This window comes from Lates calcarifer, linkage group LG7_2 (genome assembly GCF_001640805.2).
Source record: "Lates calcarifer isolate ASB-BC8 linkage group LG7_2, TLL_Latcal_v3, whole genome shotgun sequence".
Lineage (NCBI taxonomy): Eukaryota > Metazoa > Chordata > Actinopteri > Centropomidae > Lates > Lates calcarifer.
Window position 1 is genome coordinate 6,221,436 of NC_066854.1, and position 24,744 is coordinate 6,246,179.

General features: G+C 40.4%; 1 protein-coding gene across 3 annotated transcripts; it reads right to left on the reverse strand.

The window, feature by feature from the left end:
- Window positions 1-1,586: 1,586 nt before the first annotated feature.
- Window positions 1,587-23,538, reverse strand: LOC108892915 (voltage-dependent L-type calcium channel subunit beta-4). 3 transcript variants are annotated; one of them, XM_018690692.1, is made up of 14 exons: window positions 23,270-23,538; window positions 21,459-21,542; window positions 15,643-15,813; window positions 15,437-15,559; window positions 15,172-15,299; window positions 12,459-12,535; window positions 11,946-11,965; window positions 10,513-10,593; window positions 9,513-9,571; window positions 9,063-9,172; window positions 8,686-8,837; window positions 7,605-7,700; window positions 7,129-7,314; window positions 1,587-6,968 (listed from the first exon to the last, which is right to left on the reverse strand). In XM_018690692.1, the coding sequence occupies exons 1-14, from the start codon at window positions 23,330-23,332 to the stop codon at window positions 6,705-6,707; spliced, it is 1,614 nt and encodes a 537-aa protein (XP_018546208.1). In that variant the 5' UTR covers window positions 23,333-23,538; the 3' UTR covers window positions 1,587-6,704. The 3 variants fall into 3 exon arrangements, with proteins under 3 accessions (XP_018546208.1, XP_018546210.1, XP_018546211.1); XM_018690694.1 differs by lacking the exon at window positions 12,459-12,535 and having other exon boundaries at window positions 11,946-11,964; XM_018690695.2 differs by lacking the exons at window positions 21,459-21,542; window positions 23,270-23,538 and adding an exon at window positions 19,177-19,670.
- Window positions 23,539-24,744: the final 1,206 nt, after the last annotated feature.

Here is a 24,744-nt window from a genome sequence, read left to right on the forward strand (position 1 = left end):
CCACTGAGTTTATCTCTCATTAGTTGATATTCCTGTCTGTACCCTAAAAACTCTCTGTTTTATATATTTTATCAGTTAACTGGTGAGAAAAAGTTCATCCCATATACAAATCTGTCTCCTCTGAGGCAGCAGCAGCAGCGCCCTCTGCTGGTTGTAAAGAGAAGAGTAAAAGCTTACAGCACCTGGTATTCCCAGGCGGTCTCCCATCCAATATCTGCTACATTTCTGTTGATGAAAATATGAGATGATTATAAGCAAAGGTTTGTAGAATAAACTCTGGTTACAGTGACATTATCAGCATGAATGATAAAGACTCTATTACAGTATCACAAAATAATGAGAAACTTTCTCAAAAAGATGACATAAAAAATAATGAGACAGTAACTCATTATTTTGAGATACTAAGTCAGACAGTTGTAAATGGGCTCCCATGTAAAACAACTGTGTATTTATCTTTGAGGGAAACATGGAGGGACATTGGTACTTTGTAAACTAATTGACCAAACATTAAACTATTAGACATTAAAGACATTAAAGTTCTGGCTGAATATTGCAGCCCACTATATCTTCACACTGAATCACATCAGACCTATTTTCGTATATAATACTCATGTTATAGTCCAAGGTGCATCAACAATCACACCACTGGAGGGAGCATGTTTCAATTAGCAAATGTACAAATATGAAGTTGGCACTTTGAATGTTGAAAGATATCGTGGGCTCCAAAGCCCAAAATATTTTTTTAAAATACAATTTTTAGCAAGCTATAAATTGGCAAATATGCAGCAATCAATTTTTCTGTCAAGACTAAATTATTAGGTTTGTGACCACTTTTTTCAAGCCTCCATGTTTCAGAAATAAGATTCGAAGCACTGGTCAGGTATAATAACATTATCAGTCTAGAGGCCTCAGTTGATTTTACATGGAACGACCCAACAACATTTGTGAGACTGGAAATCTTCTGAAGCAGCTTCTTACTACAAGTCTATCTCTTCATTACTGAACAACTAGAGACTGGTGTATCTAGGCTCGGCACAGATCACATGTTAACAATCAAAACTGCACTGACACATTAAACACACAGAAAATCTAATGAGTATTTTAAGCAGCAGTTACCAAATGTTTGTTCCAGGTGCTCCAGGTCTTCTTAGCTCCTTGTGGAAGGGGCAACTGCCAAACAGAAAGTGGAGGATACCAACTGGATTTATAGAGAAGGGGGTGGGGCTTTGACCAGACTAAATTGGGTACCTGTGTATTTCTGGTTTGACAGGTTTCAGTGATGTTGAACTTAAACAAATAATTGCAGCTAATGGGATCAAACCTAAGACTGAACAGTCAGTGAAATTTAAAGTTTCATGAGGATCAAATCCACAAAACAACCAAGCAGTCCATTAACACCCACATTATTATTTGCAGACAAAAATAAATGTAAGCACCTGTAAGTGCAGGTGTAGAGTTGGGTTCCTGGTTAAAAATACTGAAAACTCATATGATTTTATTGTGGTGCCTTCAAGTCCCCACAGTTCTGACTACGTCCTTTAAAACTCAGAAAGATCACATTCATTACAGTAAAAACATACTTTAGACAACTTTAGAACCACTCTTTTATTTTGAAAAAGAAATGTTTTAAGTCACTTGTAGCCTTGCCTTAAACACAGTCACCTCCAATTTCATGTATTTTTCTTTAATTTCTTTTTATAAATTAGAATGGTATATTATGCATGCAATACCGCATTAGCCGCTTAGGTTTTCATCTTCCACAGAAAAAAAACAACCAAAAACCAAAAAACAATTAACACAAAAAAATCCCTTAAAAGTCCAGATGAAGCTGCTTGGAAAAGGGTGGTGGAGAAGCCACAGCATGAAGCGATGTACACAGTTTGCGGTTGCATAGTACAGTACATGAAGTTCCTCATTTTAAAACAGCATGCCGTTTTGTATTGCACATCACTGAAACTTTGTATACTGGACCTCGCTGTTGTTCCAGGTGTCCCACATGGGTCGTCGTCGTCATTTCAGCACATGTATACAGCAAATAGCATCTCTCAAAGACATTATGTACATTTATTTGTTATAAAAATAATCGCCAGCAAATATTCATCTATTACTTTTCTACTGGAATAAATGTTTGTTCTTTTGCTTCTTTTGTTTCTTTTTTTTCTCTTTTGTTTTACATTTTACCAAAGTAAATCCTCCCCATAAGTTTTGTATTTTGTGGTCACTTGAGATTTAATCTGTGAAAAATAAAATTAGTAATGAATGTGGTTTTTGGAAAAAAGGTTTGGCCACAGGTAAAGGTGAAACAAATGCAAAAGAAAGCCAAGACGGACAGTTTTTCGAGATCTGTGAGTGAGTGTGGCATTATTTTGCTCGGATCTAATTCCACAACTCAAAAGGGCAAAGGTCTCTCATCATTTTAGGGCATTCACAAAGAGAGAGATGGTGGGACGCTGGTCTGGAAATCCCTTCTGATTGTCTCAAGCAGCCCAGCTCAACATTGGTTGGTTTGATTTCAAATGGAAAATGGCTCCCTGTTCAATCAACCAATGGGGTTTTTCATGCTATGGGGCAGAATGAGACAGAAAAGCGTGCTTGTAAACAGTAGCATTATGCACTTTAACACTTTCTTTTTCATTTGCAGTCTTCTTTGGGCAAAGAAATTCTTAAAATAGTCTGTGCCCTTTATACCAGATTCACATTGTAGGAACACTTGCTCAAAAACCACCTTATTTTTTGCTTACTCTTTTGTGCTATACAAGTCTTGCAAAAGAAGTTCATCCAGATCTATAAAGAGTGATCTAATGAGAATATGACGCCTAACTCTAAGTTTAAATAGATAAATCAGGAGCTGCTTTGCACCAGAGAACATCTGCTCGGTATTTAATGTCAGGTCAGGCTTTAAGTTGTTGCCAGTGAAGTAAGAGAAGGAGGACCCGTTTGAAACTTATTCTAATTAGGACTTGAAAATGAGGTCCCTCCAAGACATCCTGAAACTGTGTCAGACTGTAGAATTCTTGGGGACAGCCAATGTAGGACAGAGTTTACTACGAAGTCTACTTTCTGAAGAGTTACATATAAAACTTGCTCCACAGCATGAAATATCAGTCTAAAGATAAATCCTGAAAGTAATCAGAGTAATTAAACAAGTATCTCTATGACCTACATTAATATTGGATCATTCCACGGGAAGTAGTGTGCCCTAAATATCTAGGGTACTTATTCCAATAGCAGATTGTAACCATACTGTAAATATTGTAGAACAAAAAATGTAGCATTTATTGTTAATCATTAAATATAACCTGCACTTCTGTGGGATCATCCAATATTAATGTTTTTGTCTGTTGATGGGGTTGACTGTTTGAAACTAGTGGCTGCAGAGAATCACTTTTCAGCCACGTGTCCAGTTGCCCTGTAAAGATTAACTACACCCAGGTTCATAATCCTACTTATGCTGCCATCTAGTGGTTGCTGCACACTTTGTCCACAACCTGTGCAAGTGCTAGGTGTGGTCAAACATTTGAACCATAGTGGTCAGTGCAGCAACATTTTCCCTCTGTACAAGATGCACTATAACGTGGAGTTACTCTTTCTACTAATTTATAATGTTAGAACTGTATGAACTTTATAAATAGAAATCCCCCTAAAATTAGTCCTGTAAATAAAAAAACTACAACTCCAAACTCATTAGATAGCACTCTGTATAGATCTCAGACATAAAAAACATTATTATCATATTTAAGGGAGTGGATATTTTGTTGAGCTAGTTTTTATTTTTTAGATATTGATTCACTGTAATGCACCAAGCTGATCTGGTGCTGCAGCTGTCAATACTGTACATCATTTTTGTCAGAAAGGAAGAAGTCTAAAGGTTAAGAGTAGATTCAAGATTTGCCCAAACATGCCAAAGAAAACTGTTCTGACAAATTCTGTATTCTGTTTCACATTGTACATATTTGATATCAGAGAAAACATCACGAAACCATTTCACTATGATTTCTTTTCTTTGAAAAATTGATTTCTCTGGCAGTGTGTCTGTCATGGTTGATGGCAGAATATGAAGGAACAAACTTGACTTACTAGAAAAAAAATTGATTGATTGAAGGAATGAATAAATGGTCAGAGTAAAAACAATGTATTTGTTAATCTACTTTAAACAACTTATTTCTAAATTAATTTTTTTTTAGTTAATTTACCTGATCATTTAGGGTTTTATGTATATGTCACTTTTGGTCCTCCATCCAGGTAAAGGAACATTTCCTATTATTTTGTGGCATTACAATGGTTCAATGCAGCCTGTGTCTGAACTAAATATAAGCTTGTTTGTCATTATGTCCTGTCATACAGGAAGCTTCATGTTATTCTGTCATCTACAGGATTAGGAACATCTGCTGCAAAAAAAGCAAGTGTGGTAAAACAACAATCAAAGACACACTGCCTGGGAAATACATGAAATATATAACGCACATCCCAGTTTTCTTCATCCAGTCAAACTTACAGAAGCCAAGAGCAGCCAAAATTGTCTAAGCCTTATTATCTTGTTATCTTTAAACTACAAACTGCTGAGATAATAAATGATAAAATGGTTCTTGTATTTACTACATTTTGTGACTTCAAGATAACGACTCAACTATCTCGGAGTTTTAAGATAATGAACGGTGCTTCCTGACATTGACAAGATATTCAAGTAAATATCAAGAAAACACAGAGCATCCTGGTTGAATTTAATCTTCTATTTAGCCAAAATTATTATTAATTTAAATCCTGTTTTCAGGCTTAAAATTGGCGGGTTACAGCCGTTTGTTATCTGAAAATAATAAGATAATTGAGTCGTAATCACAAGACCATTTGATACCTTAAAAGAATTATATTTGTACAGTGTTTTATGACAGTGAAAACAAGCCTTAAAATCATTATTAGCAACCACAGCAGCTCTCTGCTTTCATACAAAGCACCATGTTAGTTCAGTAAACGACTGCCCATGTTATCTCAACTGAACGTTTTTATGTGGGCTGGGGGCTAAATCAGTGTTTGACAGTTGTTTCAGTGCACTTTCTACCATAAAACAGAAACTATTATCATTGTGATGTCCCCTCACGTGAGTCATGCAATCCACTGAAACTCTTTCTGAACAACATAAACTGACACTTTAAGTTTTCAGTGTGCCATTTCAGCGCATTTAGTTACAAACCTCAGGAATCCAGAGATATCATTCATCTGTAATTTGGGCCATTTTTCTTTTCTTTTTTTCTACTTTTTTTTGGAGAAAGGTGCCCTATACTTCTACAAACATCAACTTGATTACAGTAGGTTTCTATTTTACGTTTGGAGGGAACATGCTCTGCAGTCAGGACAACATGCCAGCTACACAGAGAATGAACATGATGCAACCGATCCTGCCTTGTCACATTTTTAACCCAACAGAAGGAACTTCAATAGCGTTTAACTGACTTGGTAACCAACATCTGTATGTTTGTACCACTAAACAATTTTGACTTCATTACTAATGAATGCAAAACAACCTGTAGCTTCAGCTGCAGATGCTCCTTTAGGTCTATCAAACTTAAAAGAACGAAAAAAAACAACAACACAATTTCCAATCTTATTATTCACACGGGCAGGGGCAAAAATATCAGACAGAACATCCCAAACAGCTCGAAAAGGTTCTCACAGCATTGGTTTTTATGCCAGTCCACAGCTCAACAACATCAAATGCATCTCAAGTAGTATTTTGCTATTGTATTTCACTAGACTATCCGACAGACTGTCACAGCTATCTCCTTCTCTAACTCTCTAAGTGCTAGCTGTTTAGAACAGAAGCAGTATTGCCTTCTCCTACAGTGTAACTGAGATCTGATCCCAGCACCATCAGAATCTGTTCTGCTTATGACGGTGAGGGTCTTCACCCAAATGAAATCCTAAAGCTATGCTACAGAAAAGCTGGCCTTGCTCAAAGTGACTTTCAAATAGCAAAATAGTTTGGGAATGTGAAGCACCAGTTTTCAAAACTAGCAGCCAGATATCATCTGCACGCCCCACCACTAACCCAGCACCTGCCACCTACCCACAGTCAGGTGATTTAGAAAATTGGACCTCCGTATCTACACCTCTTCACGGGAGAATCCAGAATGCTAGGTACAAAATATCAATGAAGTGGATGCGGAGGTTGATCATCTATCAGCATGCAATAAGCTAAATGGTGAGAGGATTTATACATGGCCCAGGACAGGGGTCAGCAGCCTTCAGCAGTCAGTGTGCAGTGGACCTCCCACCGACCTGGTGTGACGTCCCAGGCACTTTGAAGCCCACACACACCGTCACCATCTGACCACTATCCGTAATCAGCTTGCTGACACACGCAACAAGCACAATCTGCGCTGCACGTCTGCTGAGCGTCGTGTTAGTACAATCCCAAAAGGTCCCAGTAACATAAATTTAAAGGAATTCATTTTACAGCATAAGTTAACGTGGGCATCCTGAAGCTCTCGACTACTCGTGCTGTTGATTGGCGGGGTTGCCCTGGCAGCTTAGTTAAAAACAAACACCTGAACGTGACTTTGTTTGACTTTGAAAGAGGGAAAAACAGCCAGGTAGGCAAACCAAAACGAAAAGGTACAATTTGGGACCATCTTGGCTCCGTTGCAGCGTTTATTTTGGGGTGGAATCTGGGCCATTTTGGGGCCCCGGTGGTGACAGGAAGTAGGGGCTCAGAGCCGGTGCCGGGAGTCATGGCTGTAGCTGCCCGGTGAACTACGATTGCGATGTGGCTTGTATGCATCCTGATAGGGGTCCTGGTAGTCCTGGTAGGGGTCCTGCTGCTCCCGGCTATGCTGCGAGCCAGACGACATGCGGTTGCGTCCCTTGTGCGCCCGCTCGTTGTGGTAGTTTTCGTCCGATGTCATCAGGTTGCGTCGTTCGTTGGGGGTAGAGTGGTCTCCTGTGTGGTTGCTCTGTCGCATTCTTTGGCTCTGCTAATCACATGAATACACCAAGGACACGGGTAAGGGAAACAGTAACATCACCCTGTTCCACTAGTTAGGATAAAGTCAGTATTTAAAAGGCCACTGAATAAATAGTAACAAGTGAAAACAACAACTAAAATGTTCTCACAGGAGACCACAGGCTCTGTACCTGCAGTCCAGAGATGCTGGTGGGGTAGGGGGTGAGGGTGGTGGGGCCCAGGTTGCGTCCCAGCAGGGGATTCAGGGGCGTTGCCATCGAGGTATGGGTTGCTTTCCAGTAGGCCTCGAGGTATTCGGCGAGATGCTCGCAGGCGTCCTCCAGCTGGTTCTCGTCCAGGATGATGTCAAACATTTCCTGTTAGCAGCAGATGGTTGGAGGAAGGAGAGTAAGATGAAGCTAACCATGAAAACGAGATGGAAGGTAAATGGTCTCCACACTGACACTGTATGTGAGGCGCTGTTGTGTTTATATGTGCAGTGCAAAGAATGTAACTATGTAATTTAGCGACTGTATTGTATGTGGACATGTTGGTTTAAACACCATGTGAACACATAGGAACTAAAATAAAATACAAGATTTAGGAAAAGGATTTAGATTTTTGTGAAAATTAAAAGTCAGAGGCCAAGAAGTGATCAGCTACTTACTGGAGGACACTGGGCCAATTTGTCTGCCGCCACAAGCTGGACATTCAGGTGTTTGCTCTGGGACTTTCCTCTGGACTTGACAAGCCTCTGCAGGACCTGGATGGCAGGATTACAAAGTACAGTATGCTCCAGTTACAGTGCGTTCGTTTCAGGTCAGCCGGTACCCTCCTCATCACATGCGGAGTGCAACAGTGGTGGAAGGATTTGGGGAGTTTATTTCACGTCTTTCACTTTTATTGACTCCTGATCTGGAATAAAGTGAACTGATTAATTAATCCATCCATTTACTGCATGCATCCTATCAATATGTTTACTGGTTATTCATGTTAATGTGACACCATCATTATTAGTGGATGTTCACTTGGCTCTTTAGAGAAAAACAAGTTTCAGTTTTTATGGATTTGCACATATGAAAAATCCAAACAATTAAAAAACCTCAGAGACTTTCCTTCTAATGTCAGAATTTATGGAAGCATGTCCAAAATCCTGTCTCCTGGTTTGACAGGTGTTTGAACACTGGTCAGTTTTACTGGTCGTCTGTATCAAAGCGAGCAGTTTGCATGCTATGAGGGTGTGGTGTCAAAACCAGTGTGAAAGTCCAGGAAGTCTGGAGGTTCTGAACTAGTCTGAGTGATTACTACTGTAACCCATGGACCCAGTGGAGAGGAGAAAGTGCAGCAGACGTACTCTTCCATGCAGCAGTGCCTTGGTGCAGACCTGAAACCAGCACTGACTCCCCACATTGACTTTAGTCTCAGTCAGAAGCTTTAAAGTCCAGTAATTCATGCTGCTTTTGCAGGAAATGTTGTGATTGTGCTGAGCTCTTACACCAGTGGAGGGAAAATATCATCCTAACACAGAGGCCGTTACCTTTGACATGTCTAGGTGTTCTTGTTGTTTGTCTCCACCAAGTGAATGACTCTGTGGGACAGTAGCTGTAGAGATCATATCATATGCTTAAGTCCTTCATTATTAGGCCAGAACTCTTGTAACCCAACACAGTAAAAAGGGTTTTGTGGGCTGACAAAAGCTAAATGAAACCAGCTTTCATGTTTGTCTGCGTCTTCTCTTTATGCAGTACCTTTGGCGAGGAGACCTTAACATGGACGATGATGGGGGCCAGGGAGGTCTTGAGGAGCTGGGCTGGGTGGTTGATGGTGTCGGCGTCCAGCACCACCAGCTGCAGGGAGCGGGCCAACTCAAAGATCCTCTCGATCTCACTCTGCACTTCAGCTGATGAGACAAGATACAGTTTAAATACAAGATACGAATCACTTCCCTTCAATCAGTGTATAGACACAATTAATCAAGAAAATAATCTGCAAATTAATTGATATCTAGAATAATTCTTAGTCACCGAAAGAAAACATTTAACTCCAACTTAACTCCACACTCAGACAACATTTCTATGCTCCTAAGTTTGGGCTATAGGAGCAGGAACATGTGGAGTTTTCTTACCTAAGCTGGAGCGAGTGTTGGATCTTTCAATGATGGCTCTCTTACTGGGGTTGTTGAGAACAGATCGCTTGGCTAGTGATATATCTGCCGTGACGCGTGTGATAGATATCCTGTAAAAATAGGATGAAGATTTTTAGATGCATTTTAATTTATTAGAGAAATCCCAAGTGTTATGTGGGGAAATTTTATTTTGTCGACAGTATGAACAAAATAAATCCCAAAACACAGCCTTGAGAATTTCTAAAATAAATTATGTGTCCCCCAAATACAGTCTCTTTTCCATCTTAGAAGATTACTTAAAAATAACAGGATTAAAAAAAGGAAACACTTCCCATGGGGAGGTGAAAGCAATTTATACATACTAACATGCAGACTATGTAATAATAATATGCATCATTTCCCCACTTCAAGATCCAGATAATCCAGATTAACACACAATCATCGTCTCACCTGCCATCAAATCTGTGCTTGAGGAAGTCGAACAGTGCTTTCTGCATCATGTCTGTTACCTGTGAAGAAAAAGAGAAGTTATATACAGAAGGTATTTTGTGGTTTTAGATGGTTATTGAGCTTATTTAAGGTGCAGTTTATGTTGTTTTAAGGATGAAATATTTCACAGTTGTATCAGAAATGTTATTAATAATTTCTTAATCACATTTCTGTTTAATTTCTCTTAATGTTATCTATATTATTTATCTTATTACCATCTATTTAAGCCAGCACACTTTCAAAAATCTCAATGAGGCTCTCCTTGGTGAATAAAAAATAAACTCATGGCATGAATCTGGACCCTGTTTCTTTCTGTGTGTGGTTTCTTCTAACCACTGACTGAATTGTTAGATTGAAAGCTCATAATTACAGTAGGTGTAAATATGTCAGTGTGTTAGACGGCCGTAGACTGATAATATGTCTGCAGTGTTTTCTCTAATCACAATCCATATCTTTATTGTCCCATAAGTTCAAACATCCTAAATATAACCTGCCTGCATCAACACCTCCTCCAACAATATTCACCAGCTCTTTGGTTTCATCGGCTGCATTTCAGAAGAGTTACCATTCTGTTTATTCTCCCTTGTATTTTGCTCATCGTTTATAGAAAGCAGTTAAGGGAAGACTGCTCTTCCCAGAAAGGCTCAAATCTGCCAATTACACAACATATTTTCATCTGACCTCTTAGTCTCCTCATTAGTCTGGCTGCAATCTGGATGTTACGTGGGCGATGACACACTCACAATTAACTGCGCCAACAGCGAGCTATTTTGGGGGACTGAGGGAAAGACGTGCAGGACTCATCTCTTTTCTGTAATCTTGTCATTTTTGCACTGGTAAACGCAACATTTAACCTGCTATATTTTTAGGTTTTCATTCAGTGACTCTGAATCAGTGGCATTTAAGTGTGAACAAAGCCTCAGTGATAAAAGTAAAAGGATATTTCTGATTGGCAGCTCACCTCATAACCCTTGAGCGAGGGTCCCACCAGCACCACAGGCCTCATGGAGGGAACCACGTCATACGGGGGAATGTGCTCCGTCTGTTAACGCAAGAACATATTTCATCAGCAGCAGTCGACTCATCACAAACAAAACAATGGACCCAAAATAACTCCACAGAAAGAAGAATCAGCTTTAATTACAATCAGACGTGTTAAATGGGAGGCTGGTATTCTGCCATGTTAGGGCATGTAGCAAATGATAAATGTACTGATGTTGTAATTTGTCAAAATGTAATAACACAAAAAATGAACATAAAATGAATTATACTGAATATTTTGATTCTGACTTTTCCTGATAATCATTCAATAATAATAATTTAAAGCGATGAATACATCCTTTGGTAAACAGCTTGATTAACAGATTTAGTTTCAAAGCACAGAGGAACGTGTGATTACATTTTGACCGACTGATAAATGTTTTATCATTTGCTACACAGATGGATGGATGAGCTACACTGATATCATAAAATCACAAAACTACTATTAACCCATTCACACAATACCAGACCAAATATCACAATAAGAAGGAGCACCACGACACCATACCATGCCAAAGTGGTAGTACCAGTATTAGTAGATATGTATGTTTAAAATGCTGAGCTGACGAGCAAATAGAAGAGAAAAATACGACCGAAATGAAAAAATATGATCACATTCCTGTCGTAATATTAAAGCAACAAAATAACTCTGTGTTTCTTAGTTATGTTTACATTGTTTAAATATTTAATTGCCATGACAACGGAGCAGATTCCACCCACTGAGGAAGACGGTGAGATGCAGCTGAAAGCTCTGAAAAGGTTAGTATTCAGTTTGCTGTTCATTTTTGGATCTAAAAATCATTCTTCATCCTGAAGGTTGATACTTAATTTTACCAGTTCAATTTGAGCTGGTTTGAACTTGATGTTTTTGCCTTGATTTTAACTTTTAAATGCAAAAATGACCAAAACTGAACTTTATTTATTTCTAATTCTTCATGGAAACTTGAGTTTTCTGTCTGAATCTGTGAATTCAACCCACATAAATTCTAATTCTTCTCTGGGGATCATCATTTTTATTTTAATGACTCCTCTGACTTTGTTCTAGACACTGAAGACACATAGTTTCAACATAGTCTGTTGCTTGTTCTGCTCAACACAACCCTGTCCTACTACCACTATAGGTAAAATGTACACTAAATGTGACTAAAGTACTTTGGCATTGAAGGGATGGTGATGATTTGGCACTGTATACTTCAGTAGAGCTGAAGTATTGTGTGCTCCTGGATGTGGCGTGAGGTTGTAGCTTCCTATCAGACAAAATGCTTCAGTGCTACTAGTTCCTGTCATTATATGATGACAGCAACAAGAGTCTAGTGGATGGAAAATGAGTGGGTTTTACCGTCACCAACTTACCACTTTCTGTTTCTGCTTTCCTGTAGGAGGGGAGAGAAGACAGTGACAGAGTCGTCAGTAGCTGCTGAGAGGGGAGGCGTCGCCACAACATCTCAGAAACATCCAAACATGCTTCACATGAGCAACTTGTCATCATAACTCTTAGCAAATGAAACCTATCAAGGATAACCAGCACGATATAATATGAAACATAGAAACAGTATTTCTATTGTCCTAAGGTTATATTCACAAAGTCACATGAGTGCAGTTCAGAGGGGGGTTCATTCATAGTCTTGTCGTTGGGTTCACACTGTGGTAAGCTCCAGTCTCAGAGCGCCTGCAGTCCTCAACTGGAGGAAGAGGAGGATCATGGGAAAATGTACCAACAACTCTACGCAGTGAACTTATGCTCTATGCAGAGACATGGGAAGGCTTTAGAGTCTTATTCTCTCTATGTTGTTGCGGTTCAGGAAGCTCGGCTCTAAGCTGGCGGCTGGCTATTAACGGCCCTCTCCCCCTGTCCGATGCTCTCACCTGCCGAGGATATGAGGGGTCGGATAGAGGCAGATACCTCATCCTCTACACTGGAAGAAGAGTTCCCTCCAGACTTACTGGAAAAGACAAGAGGGGATAAAAAAAAAGACAGAAACACACCATGGTATTAATGTGGAAAATGACAGGAAAAAAAGCCTTAAGCTGATTAATCACTGCAGAGGAAGGAGGGAAAATATTGATTAATGATATTTTTGTGTTGCAAGAATCACAAAAGGGTAAAAGGTAGAAAAAAACCCTATATGGTGCGTTCAAGTCCTACCAGATTCACAGATCAGAAGTCTGTGGCCATAAAAGTTGTAATGGCAGTAATACTGATGACATATGAAGGCCATCTTTCCTTTCTTTGCTTTTTCTGATTCTATCTGCACAAAATATTACGAATCCTTCAATCCCAGATCACCATGTAAACTCTAAACTCAATGGCTACTGGTCAGCAAAATCTAAAATCCAGGTCACATTACCCATGTTGGTCTTTGGTTACAGGTGCCCAGTTTTTAAAGACTATTATTAGTCTGTGTGATAAGGAGTGTCCTGCATGACCCGTGTGTATTTATGACTGAGACCTGAGCTGGCTTCACACAGGATGAGGAAGATGTGAGCAGCATGCATGAGAAGCCCAGATGTTAGATGTTGTGCTGAGTTCCATACAGAAGTTGGACTCACTGTTTCTTCAAAAACACCTTATTCACTGTTCGCCTGATTGTCCAGAGCTGAACTGATGCCAACTGTAACTGTAAATTAATCTGGATCGCCTTACACCATTTTATTTCCTCTACATTTATACCATTTTCTTGGCAACTACAACAGTGGGTAGTCAGATATTTATGGTTTAAAATGACATGTTGCAGTGGATCATGAATGACTAATGTTTGGCTGTAAAGGTGTTTTGTTTATTTCACTACAGGAAACAGTCAAGACTAGTCTGACCTCCACAATAAATGCAGTAAAGCAACACAGATATTACTTATGGAGAAAACTGAAAAGAGAATATAACATGTTTTAAGATACTTAAAGATGCTAAAACACAATACTAATGCACGAGCCCTAAGTAACTCTAAATGTTTAATCTTTAACAGCTTTTCCTTCAATTTTCCAAGGTTTTTTCCTTAATTTCAGACTGTCCATCATCTCTGGAAGGCAGCACATCCCACAGAGCGATACTGTTTTTCAGTTACAGTGAAAACATCGTCCTGTTAAATGGGGTTCGAACGTCTCTCCTCGTCTGAGAGGCTTGGTGACAAAAAGCCACAGAAGTCAAGCTAGTAAGTGAAGCGCTGGAGCACTCCAGTCTAGTAAGATTAGTATTAAACTCAACAACAAGGCTTGAGGAAGTGCATGTGAGTTACTGTACAAACTTTGGATGACAGAACCTTCAAGACACATTACACACACACGAGGAAACTAGGAGGCTGATAGGAGCGCTAATTACAGCCACTGAAACTGTTTCACTGGTACAGTCGGCATGAGAAGAAGTGATGGCGTAAATAGGCATGAGTCAGGAGCAGACCTGGGTCAAAGCAGACTTCAAAATAAATAAGAGAGAGACTGACAGTCTAAGAGACAATAGGTCTTTTACAGAGGAGTTAAGGGACAGAATTTACACCATCTGATTACAACATTTTATTATTTATTCATTAATTTAACCCAGGTCTGCTCAGGAGCTGTATGGACAGACACCAACTGTGTCTGTGACAACATGAGAGAGGCTCCGGAGTTTGTTCTGCAACATAATGTGTAAAAATGTGAGGCTGATGAAAACAGTTTGGGTTTAGAGCAGAAGCTGGGATTCAGTCTGTGGCTCATTGTTTCTTCAACTTAACAATTGTGACAAGTGAACCTGATATTTTTTTTTAAGTCCAAATTCTCAGAGTGAAACATCAACCTACTTCATAAAGTAAAGAAGAAACAAACTAACACTTATTTCTGTTATGAATTTATCTGTCAATCAATAACTTTGGCTCAGAAAATTGTGAAAACCTCCATTATACTTTCATCATTCCAAAAGCCAAAGACATAAAATTTCCTGTCGTATATAACGAGGAAAAGCAGCAGATTCACACACTTGAGAAGCTGGAACCAACAAATGTTTCTGCTTGTTGGAGTGTCAAAACTGTCTATTAACTCACTGATTAATTAACTTGATTAATCATTATTATGATCCCTCCCATGACAGAGGTGTCTTCAATATAATTAGGATTCCTGGCCTTATTGTTTGATTTGCTTGCTTGTTTGTTTTGTTGAACTGTCAAAATGAAAGACATTTAATCTAAAAAAAATATCAGATATAGTCGTATAATCTGTATAATGTGTATGTCAGCTCTTTAAAGCTCCTTTAACCAAGCTCAAGATGAAGTTGTGGTAAACTTGTAAAACCAATATCTGCAGTAAAACAGCTGTTTGAACATTAATGTACAACATAAAGCTTCAGCGTGGAGATGGACATAAAGGCAATGAAAAACATGGTCAGATGATATTTTTCAGCAGCTGCAGAGTGAGGGTGAAGTTCAGCTGGTAAACTGGGGGCTGATTATTACTTGTTATTAATTGTTGGACACTACAGTTTTTATTACACTTATTTTAAAAAACACAGATACACAGCGGTTACCTCTAAAACTCATCCTGTGTTTCCATAAACTGCTGTGTGACCATATGATCTTTATTCATGAGACGAGTGTGTTTTTCTGTTACTTACCCTTGGACTCGTCCTCTCTTTTGCTCCTGCTGGAGCCGGATGTTCTCGAGCTTCAGAGGGCTGGGGATGAAGCCGATCTCACAGCCCTCCTTCACTAACCGACCTATCCACCAGTCATTGTTGAACTTCTGAAGACGTCAGAGAAAGGGAAGGGGAAAAAAAACAAGGAAAAACATTTCACGAGTAAGGTTTTTGTATCTAACATTCACATACTGTAGCTGTACATGTAGGCAGATGTTGTGTTTAATTAAAAAGTACACAGTACCTCTTTTATGTGGAGGAAATCCTTGGCGTCAAAGGAGATGGCTGTGGCCGGCACTGGAACATCCTCATCCAGTGCGCCACAGTAGCTGACGTTGGTCCTTACAGCAAATGCCACAGGTTTAGTCTAGAGGAAGAGGAGACACTCAGTGAGTATTTAAGGACTGCAGTATGTCTGTGTGTGTATACAGACTGACACAGGCTGGCTACCTTGGCTCTCTCCAGTTGAATGGCGGCCTGCTGCTCCCTCTCCTGACGGCTCTGTCCCGGTCCTTGGCTCTGGCTTGGGCTCTGGCTCTGGACCTGGGCCTGCACCTCCCGCTCCTCCTCCAGAGAGACATCTGAGTCTGATGGTCTACTAGTATAGGAATCAGCTGAGCCCTGCAAACAGAAATCACACCTCAGGGTTACTCAAAGTGTAAAGCCGAGATACTAAACTCACATTCTTGCTTCGCATTCATGTAAATCTACGCGTTTGTTCTGCGATCTGCTTCATGGGAAAACATCACCATACTCAAGTACTTTCCTGTCAAGCAGAAAAACTCTACCCTGCCCAGCCTGTGCAGTGAGCAAATCTCCATTTAGAGTAACAGGAAGCTGGACCGTAAACCAGAGTGTGAATGTATGATCAAAGCATGACTAATGCAGATGAACAATAGCACTCTGCTCCGATTCACTGCTGAAAACCCATTAAAGAGAGAGCAGTCAGGAATCATGAGGAAAACTAAAACACACTGTAGCTTTATCCCTCTGACTGCCGAATAATCAGAACCGTTAACAGCAACGAGATTAACAGAGAGAGAGAGAAACTTCTTTATGGCAGCGCTGACATAAGTTTTAGGATTCACATCAACTTGCGTCGGCAGTGCCAAGCTCAGAGTGGTGGTTTGGCTCTCTGAATGCAGACCAGGTGAAATGGATGATGTAAAAGAAAAAAGGAGCAGACTGCCAGGAGCATCTCAGACAAAGTGGAATTTCCATTCCTGTGCTGTCAGCAGTTTGAACGACCACACGCAGCCGATCTCACGATTCTGGACAGACAGATTTGACTAAAGACAGAGGCAGACAGACTTCTGCATCTTTTGGACAAAGAGTGACATTTTTCTTTGACTTGTCTCATGTAGTCATTCCTTATGCTCATGAAATGTGACAGTGATACAGAGTAGAGTCTATCCGAGCCTTTCTGCATGTGACTGTGGACAGAAAATATTCAACATTATCCAAAAATCACTGAACTGAGCAGCAATATGAACGTCTCTGTCCAGAGAAAAAATATTGTGGTCAGCCTGTTTATGCCAGTGAAAAAGAAAGAAAAAAAAAAAAACTGATGAAAAGTTACACATGATAAAAATGAAATAATATGAAATAAGAAGTCAAAATTATGAGATGCTAAGCCAAACTTATCAAAACTGCTGCCAAAACAACAGGAACATTGTGAATTCTGTAACTGTAACTGTATTATTAGGGTGTTTGAGATTCCCCTGTGTATATTTGACATATATATAAGTATATTTAATCATATTTCAGTAAGAAGCCTTCCTGTCTTTCTGATCTGCCTCCACGTGTTGTGATTTGCTGTTTGCTGATAATGAAACTCAACACTTCCTCAATCTCTTCTACATTAAGACACTTAAAGCAGCTGAAGAGCACACAACTGTTTCACCCTCCTGAAAGGCTTTTATAGTGAAACATTACATCTCCTGCTTCTTATTCCCAGGGCTCTATTTATTCAAACAGTTGAGCCGCTAACAATATCTGAAATCTGGCTACACTCACATGCAAAACCACATATTACAAAGTCAGACCAGCGTTTTCAAATGCATCCTCTGCCATTTGAGCCTGGTGACACCAAATTTCTCAAAACCATCTTGAATCATGAGCAGTAAGACAAAGCAATGGGGTTAATCAGCAATGAAACTGATGTTAACGAAACAAAAAGCCAGCACTTCTTGCTCCTTTCAAAACAGAAAAGGGCACAAATGAGTTCATGATGCATAAGCAACATTACAGGAGCAGGAGCTTTCTGTATTAAGCTCCAGAGGCTCACACAGTGGATATCCAGATTTTGCATTTAGCATTTTCTTGCACACCCTCATGGTTTTTCATCGCCTCAGTCTCTTGAGGAATGCCAGACCTGCATTCGTTCATCCTACCACACTGAGAATTTTAGTAATGCAACATTTTTTTTGCTTGGACATGACTGGACCAAGCGCTTCCTTCTGCTGTGTTGATCTAAACAATCAGCTACTAATGATGACTCAATTAAGGAGGACCATTAGTCTCAAGAAGATCAATCAAGCTAGTCATCACAGCTAAGCACTTTTCGCTTTTTACAAGCTAGCAGCGGCAGGGCCTGACTTCAGCACACTGCTCGTCTGGATTGTGTGAATGTAATCACAAAGTGGCACAACCAGGACACTGAAGTGATTTCCTCATTTCAGAAAAATACATGAGAGAGTATTTGGATTATTTCTGATGTTTTATTATTCTATTAAAGGGCATCGACATCTGGAACAGCTTCGTCAAGGCCGAGAAAATGACCCCTGATGATGTCAGAGTGATGTCATCAGGGTTATCTCGGCTCAGCAGTGGAGTCTTGAATTATTAGAGAGAGTGTGATAAAAAACGCTACTGAGTTGCATCATGGGAATTGTAGGATCCAGTGTTTTTGGGGCTTAACCCATACTAGGAACTAAGAGCAAGGATTTCTTGGTCTTTCCAGTTTTGAGTTTTACCATTCTTTTCCTAATCTATCTCACAACTACACCAACTTTATGCAAGTGCAACACTAAAATGCTGGCGTATCCATTAACAGTCACAAATATATCGTGTATGTTGATGTTATTCACACAAGCGTGAGCTGACTCCTTCACAATCACCTGACAACAGTAAGAATATTTTTTCTCAAGATGATTTTGCCTCCATTTCTGACAATCCCTCATCCTGAACATCATTTCATGCGTCCCCGTGAGAGCTTTGAGGTTGCACTGTAGCATCTGAGCCATTATCCAATGGAGTAGCTTCAGCATGTGACTCATCAACATCAGAATCCACTTAATGACATCACGATGCATGTTTCGCCGAGACTCGGCAGAGCCTATACGACGCGTAGTCGCAGGGTCAGGCACGAAACACTCGGCTGCAGATTTTTATTCAGATTTTTTTAAGTGATAAATGTATAAATGTGACACATGAGGATTTATCATTTGAGCGTGGCCGTGCGATGGGCCTCAGGGGAGAAATGGGTAATTAACATCGTTCCATCTCCCTCTTTGAGTCAGGGCTCGGTCCATCTCTGAGAGGTACAGAGTGTGATGAGCACTAAATGGCTCCTCCTGGCTCTGGTGGTTTCCTGACAGCCGTTCTTGCAGGCTTACAGGCAGATTGCAGCCACATATGCAGCACATACAGAAGCACACGTCACAGGCACATACACATTTAGAGAAATACATACAGAAATGTGTGAATGTCACACGTCAGAAGCCATCTGCCTAATATGCACCCCCCCTCTTCTCTCACACACACACACACACACACACACACCAACACCCACCCACCCAACCCCCTTCCAGCCAAGCATAGCCCACGATCACGCTACGGTGTACTGTTGGCTAACCCATCAAAGGCCTCTTATGTGTGTTATGTGTGTGTGTGCACAGCTGAGGTACTTCCATCAATAAACACACACAGCACAAAGGCAGATTCACACACACACACACACACACACACATCTAAAACACTCACCGCCTCCGAGTCTTCAAATCCATGCAGGTACAAATTGTCATACATGGAGGTTTGATATTCCAACGAGTGCCTCTAGAAGAATGAGGGGGAAAAAATGAGAGTGGAGGCGGAGGAGGAAGGAGGGGGCACCACAGAGAGAGAGAGAGAAAAAAAAGGATGGATGGGGGGGATGACGACAATCCCTTCTCTCCTCAGCAGAGAAGAATAATTTAAAAAAATATCTCCCCTCCTGTTGGATCACGCCTGGTCCTCCGGAGGCCCGTCGCTTGATGGATGCAGCTTCTCCCTGATCCCACAGTGCTGCTGGCTGGCTCTCACGTTATAGGACGGAGAGGCTCTCCCTGGAGGTAGCCCAATCCTGGCATTTCATTTCATCAGGCTTCCACACACACACACACACATACACACACCCACACACGAGACACACACATATACATATACACAGCGAGAGCAGCGGCGGCAGCAGCGGCAGAGCAGCGGATCCTTCCTCAATATCCAAGCCTGATGACAGAGCCAATGTGCAAGGAGCTGATTGGCTGGGTGGCTGTCCACTCAGCTTGGATGAGCGCTCTCCTTGATTTTTTTTTTTTTTTTTTTTAGTGCGGGAGGTAGCGGGGGATCGGGGGAGGGGGATGGAGGAGTAAAAGGGGGGAGCAGCATCCTCCATTTCCCCGGTTACCTCTCATCCTCACTCTGCTTATTGATTCTCTAGAGAGCAGAAAAATACATTTAACTGAGCTCTGATATTAAAAGGAGGGGTACTGAATTTATACATTTGATCCATGTATTTAAAGGAATGGCAGATTATTTCCACTGAGCAACGGATCTACTGTTTAATACTCACATAAAAATCCCTCAAAGACAGGCATCACATGCACTGGTGTGTTTAAGTAAATGAGATACTTCAGTCCAGGGCTGTAGCCAGGATTTTAAAAAGTCCATGTCCCCCACACTGCCAGACATTCCTGGCACTGTGGAGAAGATGATCCACAGAAAATTAATTGCCAACTAATTTGAAACTCTCAGATGTAAATATTTGCTGGTCTCTTATGTCATTGACATCAGAAGCCATAATGTCAGAGCAGTAAATAATAGTAAATGACAAACCTCTGTACAAATAAGTACAATTACAAACATCAGGTAGATATACAGAGACCACTTATATCTCCTCTGGACCTGACTAATACTGATCTCCATTAGCACCTGGTAAAACCTGCTACACGGACTCAAGCACAAAGGAACTGTGAGACTAGAACCTGTAAACACCTCAAACCTCTGCATTAAAACCTGCACTTAAACATGTGTGTACTGTAGGTTTCAGGCTGTAGTGAGCACCTGTATTTACTCATGTTTTTATCAGTGAGACCCATGATGCCTCAGTGAGGTTCAACAACGTAATCTAACAATGCAATACGCTGCTATCATCTCCACTGACAAAAACAGCTTATCTAAGTTAGATTATACAGCTCTAACTTATCATACACACTGCACACTCCATCTGCAGTCAGTCGTACCAGTGGTGAGTCTGTGTGTGAGCTGAATAAAAACACAGAAAATACTGAGATAATAGAGGATTAAAATACTGCAGCTGGGCAACAGAAACAGCTCTGAAGTCTCAGTCTCACCTGTGCTGATGCTGAGCTTCTATCATTCATCATGGGAAGGAATTAGCTGATCCTCTAACACACACATTATGAATTAGTTCTTCCAATCTAGCACATGATATCTGTGTTTTTTCCTGTGTGGTGTGAGAAAAGGAATAGTATTTCACAGGTTGTCTAAATTGCATGTTTTCCCATTTAAAACTAAGATAACCTGCCAATAAATGTACATATGAATTTGCTTATTTTGTAAGCTTCGGGTTCATTTTAATCTAATTTATTAGCAGAATATGCATCATGTTTTATCCTGTGTTGTACACACTTGTATAAACTTGTATAAATCAAGGTGCATGGCAACCATCTGCTAGCAGCAAATTACTGCCCTCTACAGTCGACAGTGACGTGTAACACTGAGCCTGTGACGTGCTGGTAGAAGATGTGATACAACACATGCTCATCCAAACATTTCTGATTAGAGGATTAACTATGAATGAATCAGGTTACTATGGCAACATCATCACTATTGTTTTTAAGCAGGTCATACACTCTCCTCCATGAAGTTGCACACACACTGAAACTACATGTAAATACACAGTGATCCAGAAAGTTGTGGTGTCAAATTATCTGACAGTTACTGCTCTCTCTGAATTACATCCCTGGTTTTTCTTTGCAGTTCACTACCTGTCTGAGGATGAAGCTGGTGGAGGTGGTGCTGCCATCGGACCTCTTGAGTCGGCTCCTCCTCGAGTAAGTCCCTCGGTTCACCTGCAGGAGAAAAAAAAAACATCAACCAGCAGAAACACTTTTTAAAACCTGCAGTGTGTCCCTGAGTTTTCCTCATGAACATGTGTCATGTTTTATGTTTTCTAGTGACGCGTTCAGTAAAGCCACATCGACCCATGTAACACCACTTTTCATGCTTGAGAGATTTAACAGGTGCAATAAGGTCAAAAAGCAGCACTTGTATGAATACAACAGTATCCAGATGACACACGTATGCAACCAACTGTAGCTTATGCTGTATGTTTTTGCATTTTACTGTAGGTGTGTTTTGCCGACTTACTTTTTCCTTACCTCCTCACTTTCTTTCTCTTCTTCCAAAAGTCCAAATATACCAGCAGAGTTCATCTCCAGGGAGCTAAATTAATTATCTGCCAGTGATTTGCCCCATTTCTATTCAAGTCTCCAGAGATAATGACAATGTCACCGTTAAAAAGTCAGAACCTACTTCCCTGAATTTATAAAACAGGGCCATTAATCTGGGACACCATCTCTCTTCTGTCTCTCTCTGTCTCTGTCTCTCAGTTCAAACGAACAGCCAAAAGCCCAGAAGAGATATGATAGAAAAAGTCTATGAATATCCTGCTATTAATATCAGCGAGTAGCCTCCAATGATCAATTCAGCTGAGGAAAATAAGTTATCAGCCATCTAACAGGGGCTGATACATTCACTTATCTTTATATACAGAACTACAGACAGAAATCTGCTAATTTTACAGCCGACTCCTCACAGTCTAACACATTATACACATAAAACAACAGTTAAACACTTAAAGAAATTACTTATTTACTCCTACTCCAACCTGTGGACCAGCTTGCATCTTTTTGTCCTGATAAAATGTCAGTGTTTACACCTGATATAGCTCACTGAAGCCCACCCTGCTGCTGTTTCAGAGGAGGAAGGCTGCGACAATGACAGCTGTAACAGTTAATAGCCTATTAAAACAAATGCTGAACAGCAGTGGAGACAGGGGCTGGTTCACTGTGGGAGCTGAGGAGAGTTGTGTATATAATTACCAGGTGAGTAAAAGCATCTCAGCAATTTGACATTAGATATGATTGAAGAAAATGGGGATAAAAATCCTGCAAGGGTTAACAAGACAACATGGTTACAGAGTGATATTCAAAACATCAGGTGGATCTAACACAACAGTATAACACTAAATATTCATGAAAACTTCCAATATAATGACAGCTTGTCTTTGTTTAGAAGTCCAGAAATAAAGAAGCATGTCAAAAATCTAAAAAAGGTTCAAAACAGTGAAAGTCTGAGGTGAGTGTGATGCAGTGACAACAAAACAGTATCACTGTCTCCATCTGCCATATAATGCTCTGTCATATACACATTTGCAGCTGTACATTAAAAAACTTGAACTTGCACCATGCATTTTACTTTAAGGTGTTTTTTATTATTATTTATTATAAAATGAGACTTTAAAAGCACGTTTCCTGCTCCTGATGCAATTTGTGTAAATATGTAACAACAGACTTTGTGACTTTTTTTTGTTTGTTTGTTTTTGTGTAAAAAGGTCAATAAACTGACTCCACCTGTGCAAACTGTCAAGGCAAGTTATCACAGTGCATCATGGCGTCTTTTCTGGGTGGAAACTTTATAATAAATGGTACCCCAGTTCGTTAAAGCTTTTTAAGTATTTTTCTTGCATGCATCCGAAAAACGTAGCAGCCTCGAGGCTCAGCCAGAAAGCACCCACCTGAAAGATAGGCGCCTGGATGCCCTCGCCAATCTTGTTCCGTATGTAGATGTGTCGGGACATTTCGGCCAGGACATCGGTCCAGAGGGCTGGCTGCTCCGGTCCAGCCCAGCGGAGGGGTGGCGGGTTCCGGGCTGCGTGCTCCAGCTTCACGCCACACAGGAGAACATGAGCGCTCGCGACAACGCTGCTTCCTCAACTGATGCCCACCTAGAGACAGGTGCTCGGCTTGTTCCCGCTGCGCGCGCCGGTGCCAGTCGTCATGAACACTGCCGCCACTCAAAACCAAATGCGGCTGAATGATGGACGGAACTATTTTAGAAATCAGGTGGGGGGGGGGAGAGGCTTAATTTATCCTGAGGAGTAGGCTACCTGTCTTAAAGAATCACCAGGGAACTATTTTAAAAATAACAGGTGACTATTTTAGGCTCAGTTAGGAGACAAGGAGAGATTTATGTTCACTGCTATTTGTATTTTTTTAAATTCAAATAATGGGCTACACACAGAAAACGACCACAAACAGGTTCCAAAAGATGTGCAAAAGTAAAAACAGCTACATAGATACACGCAGTTACTACAAAGAGACACACAACAAACACAAATAAATGATAATTTTCCATCTGCAAACACATGCACACACTAAATTCAATCATAGATCCAAACATACAGATTTCAATCATTACACCCAACACAATCCTATGTAATAATTCCATATATAAATAAGCATTCAGTGTTGTCAGTGATTCACAAACACCAGCTTGTTCTCCTCTTATAATGAAGCAGTGCTGCATATTTCTACAGGTTAAAATGAAGTAAGGAGTTAAGTAAATGTAAAAATATTTTAGAGGACTGAGGTGGAAATATTATCCAGTAGGTAACTGTTCTTCTATCTCTTACACTTTCCCCTTATACATCCTGACCCCTAATGTTAGGAACTAATGGTTCATGTAAGAAGATAACTCTATTTTACTCATAATGTGTCTAAACTGAATATTACAGAACAGTCCTTTAGCTGAGATCCAGCTCACCTGGACCAGTTCTGAAACAGAAAATATCAGTAATTTGGCATGGTGTCTGCAGAGCTCAGTTTAATGAAGCCAGCTTGAGTTTGTATCATGTTTTTCCTCCCCTCTCTTCAGCCCTGAATGCTGCTAGTTCAGAAGTAGGCAAATAGGTCGTGCATGTTTGCGGAGACACTGCAAAATCTTAGTCTTTCATTAGATCATATGGTCCAGGAGGCAAGTTTAGGATATTTGTCTTGTTATACAAGACATGTAGCTCCTGTTTTACCCTCACCAGGATATTTATCAGATTTTTTTCCCTCTGCCTGCACAGTTTTTCCTGTGCAAATGGCTGACATACAAGATATAATAATCAGCTCCCCATGCGACTGCCAAGCTTTCTTCAAATGCTTTTCTCCCCAGACATACTGTTGGTGAGCGTGGCCAAAAAGTTCAGTTGTTGTTTCATGTGTC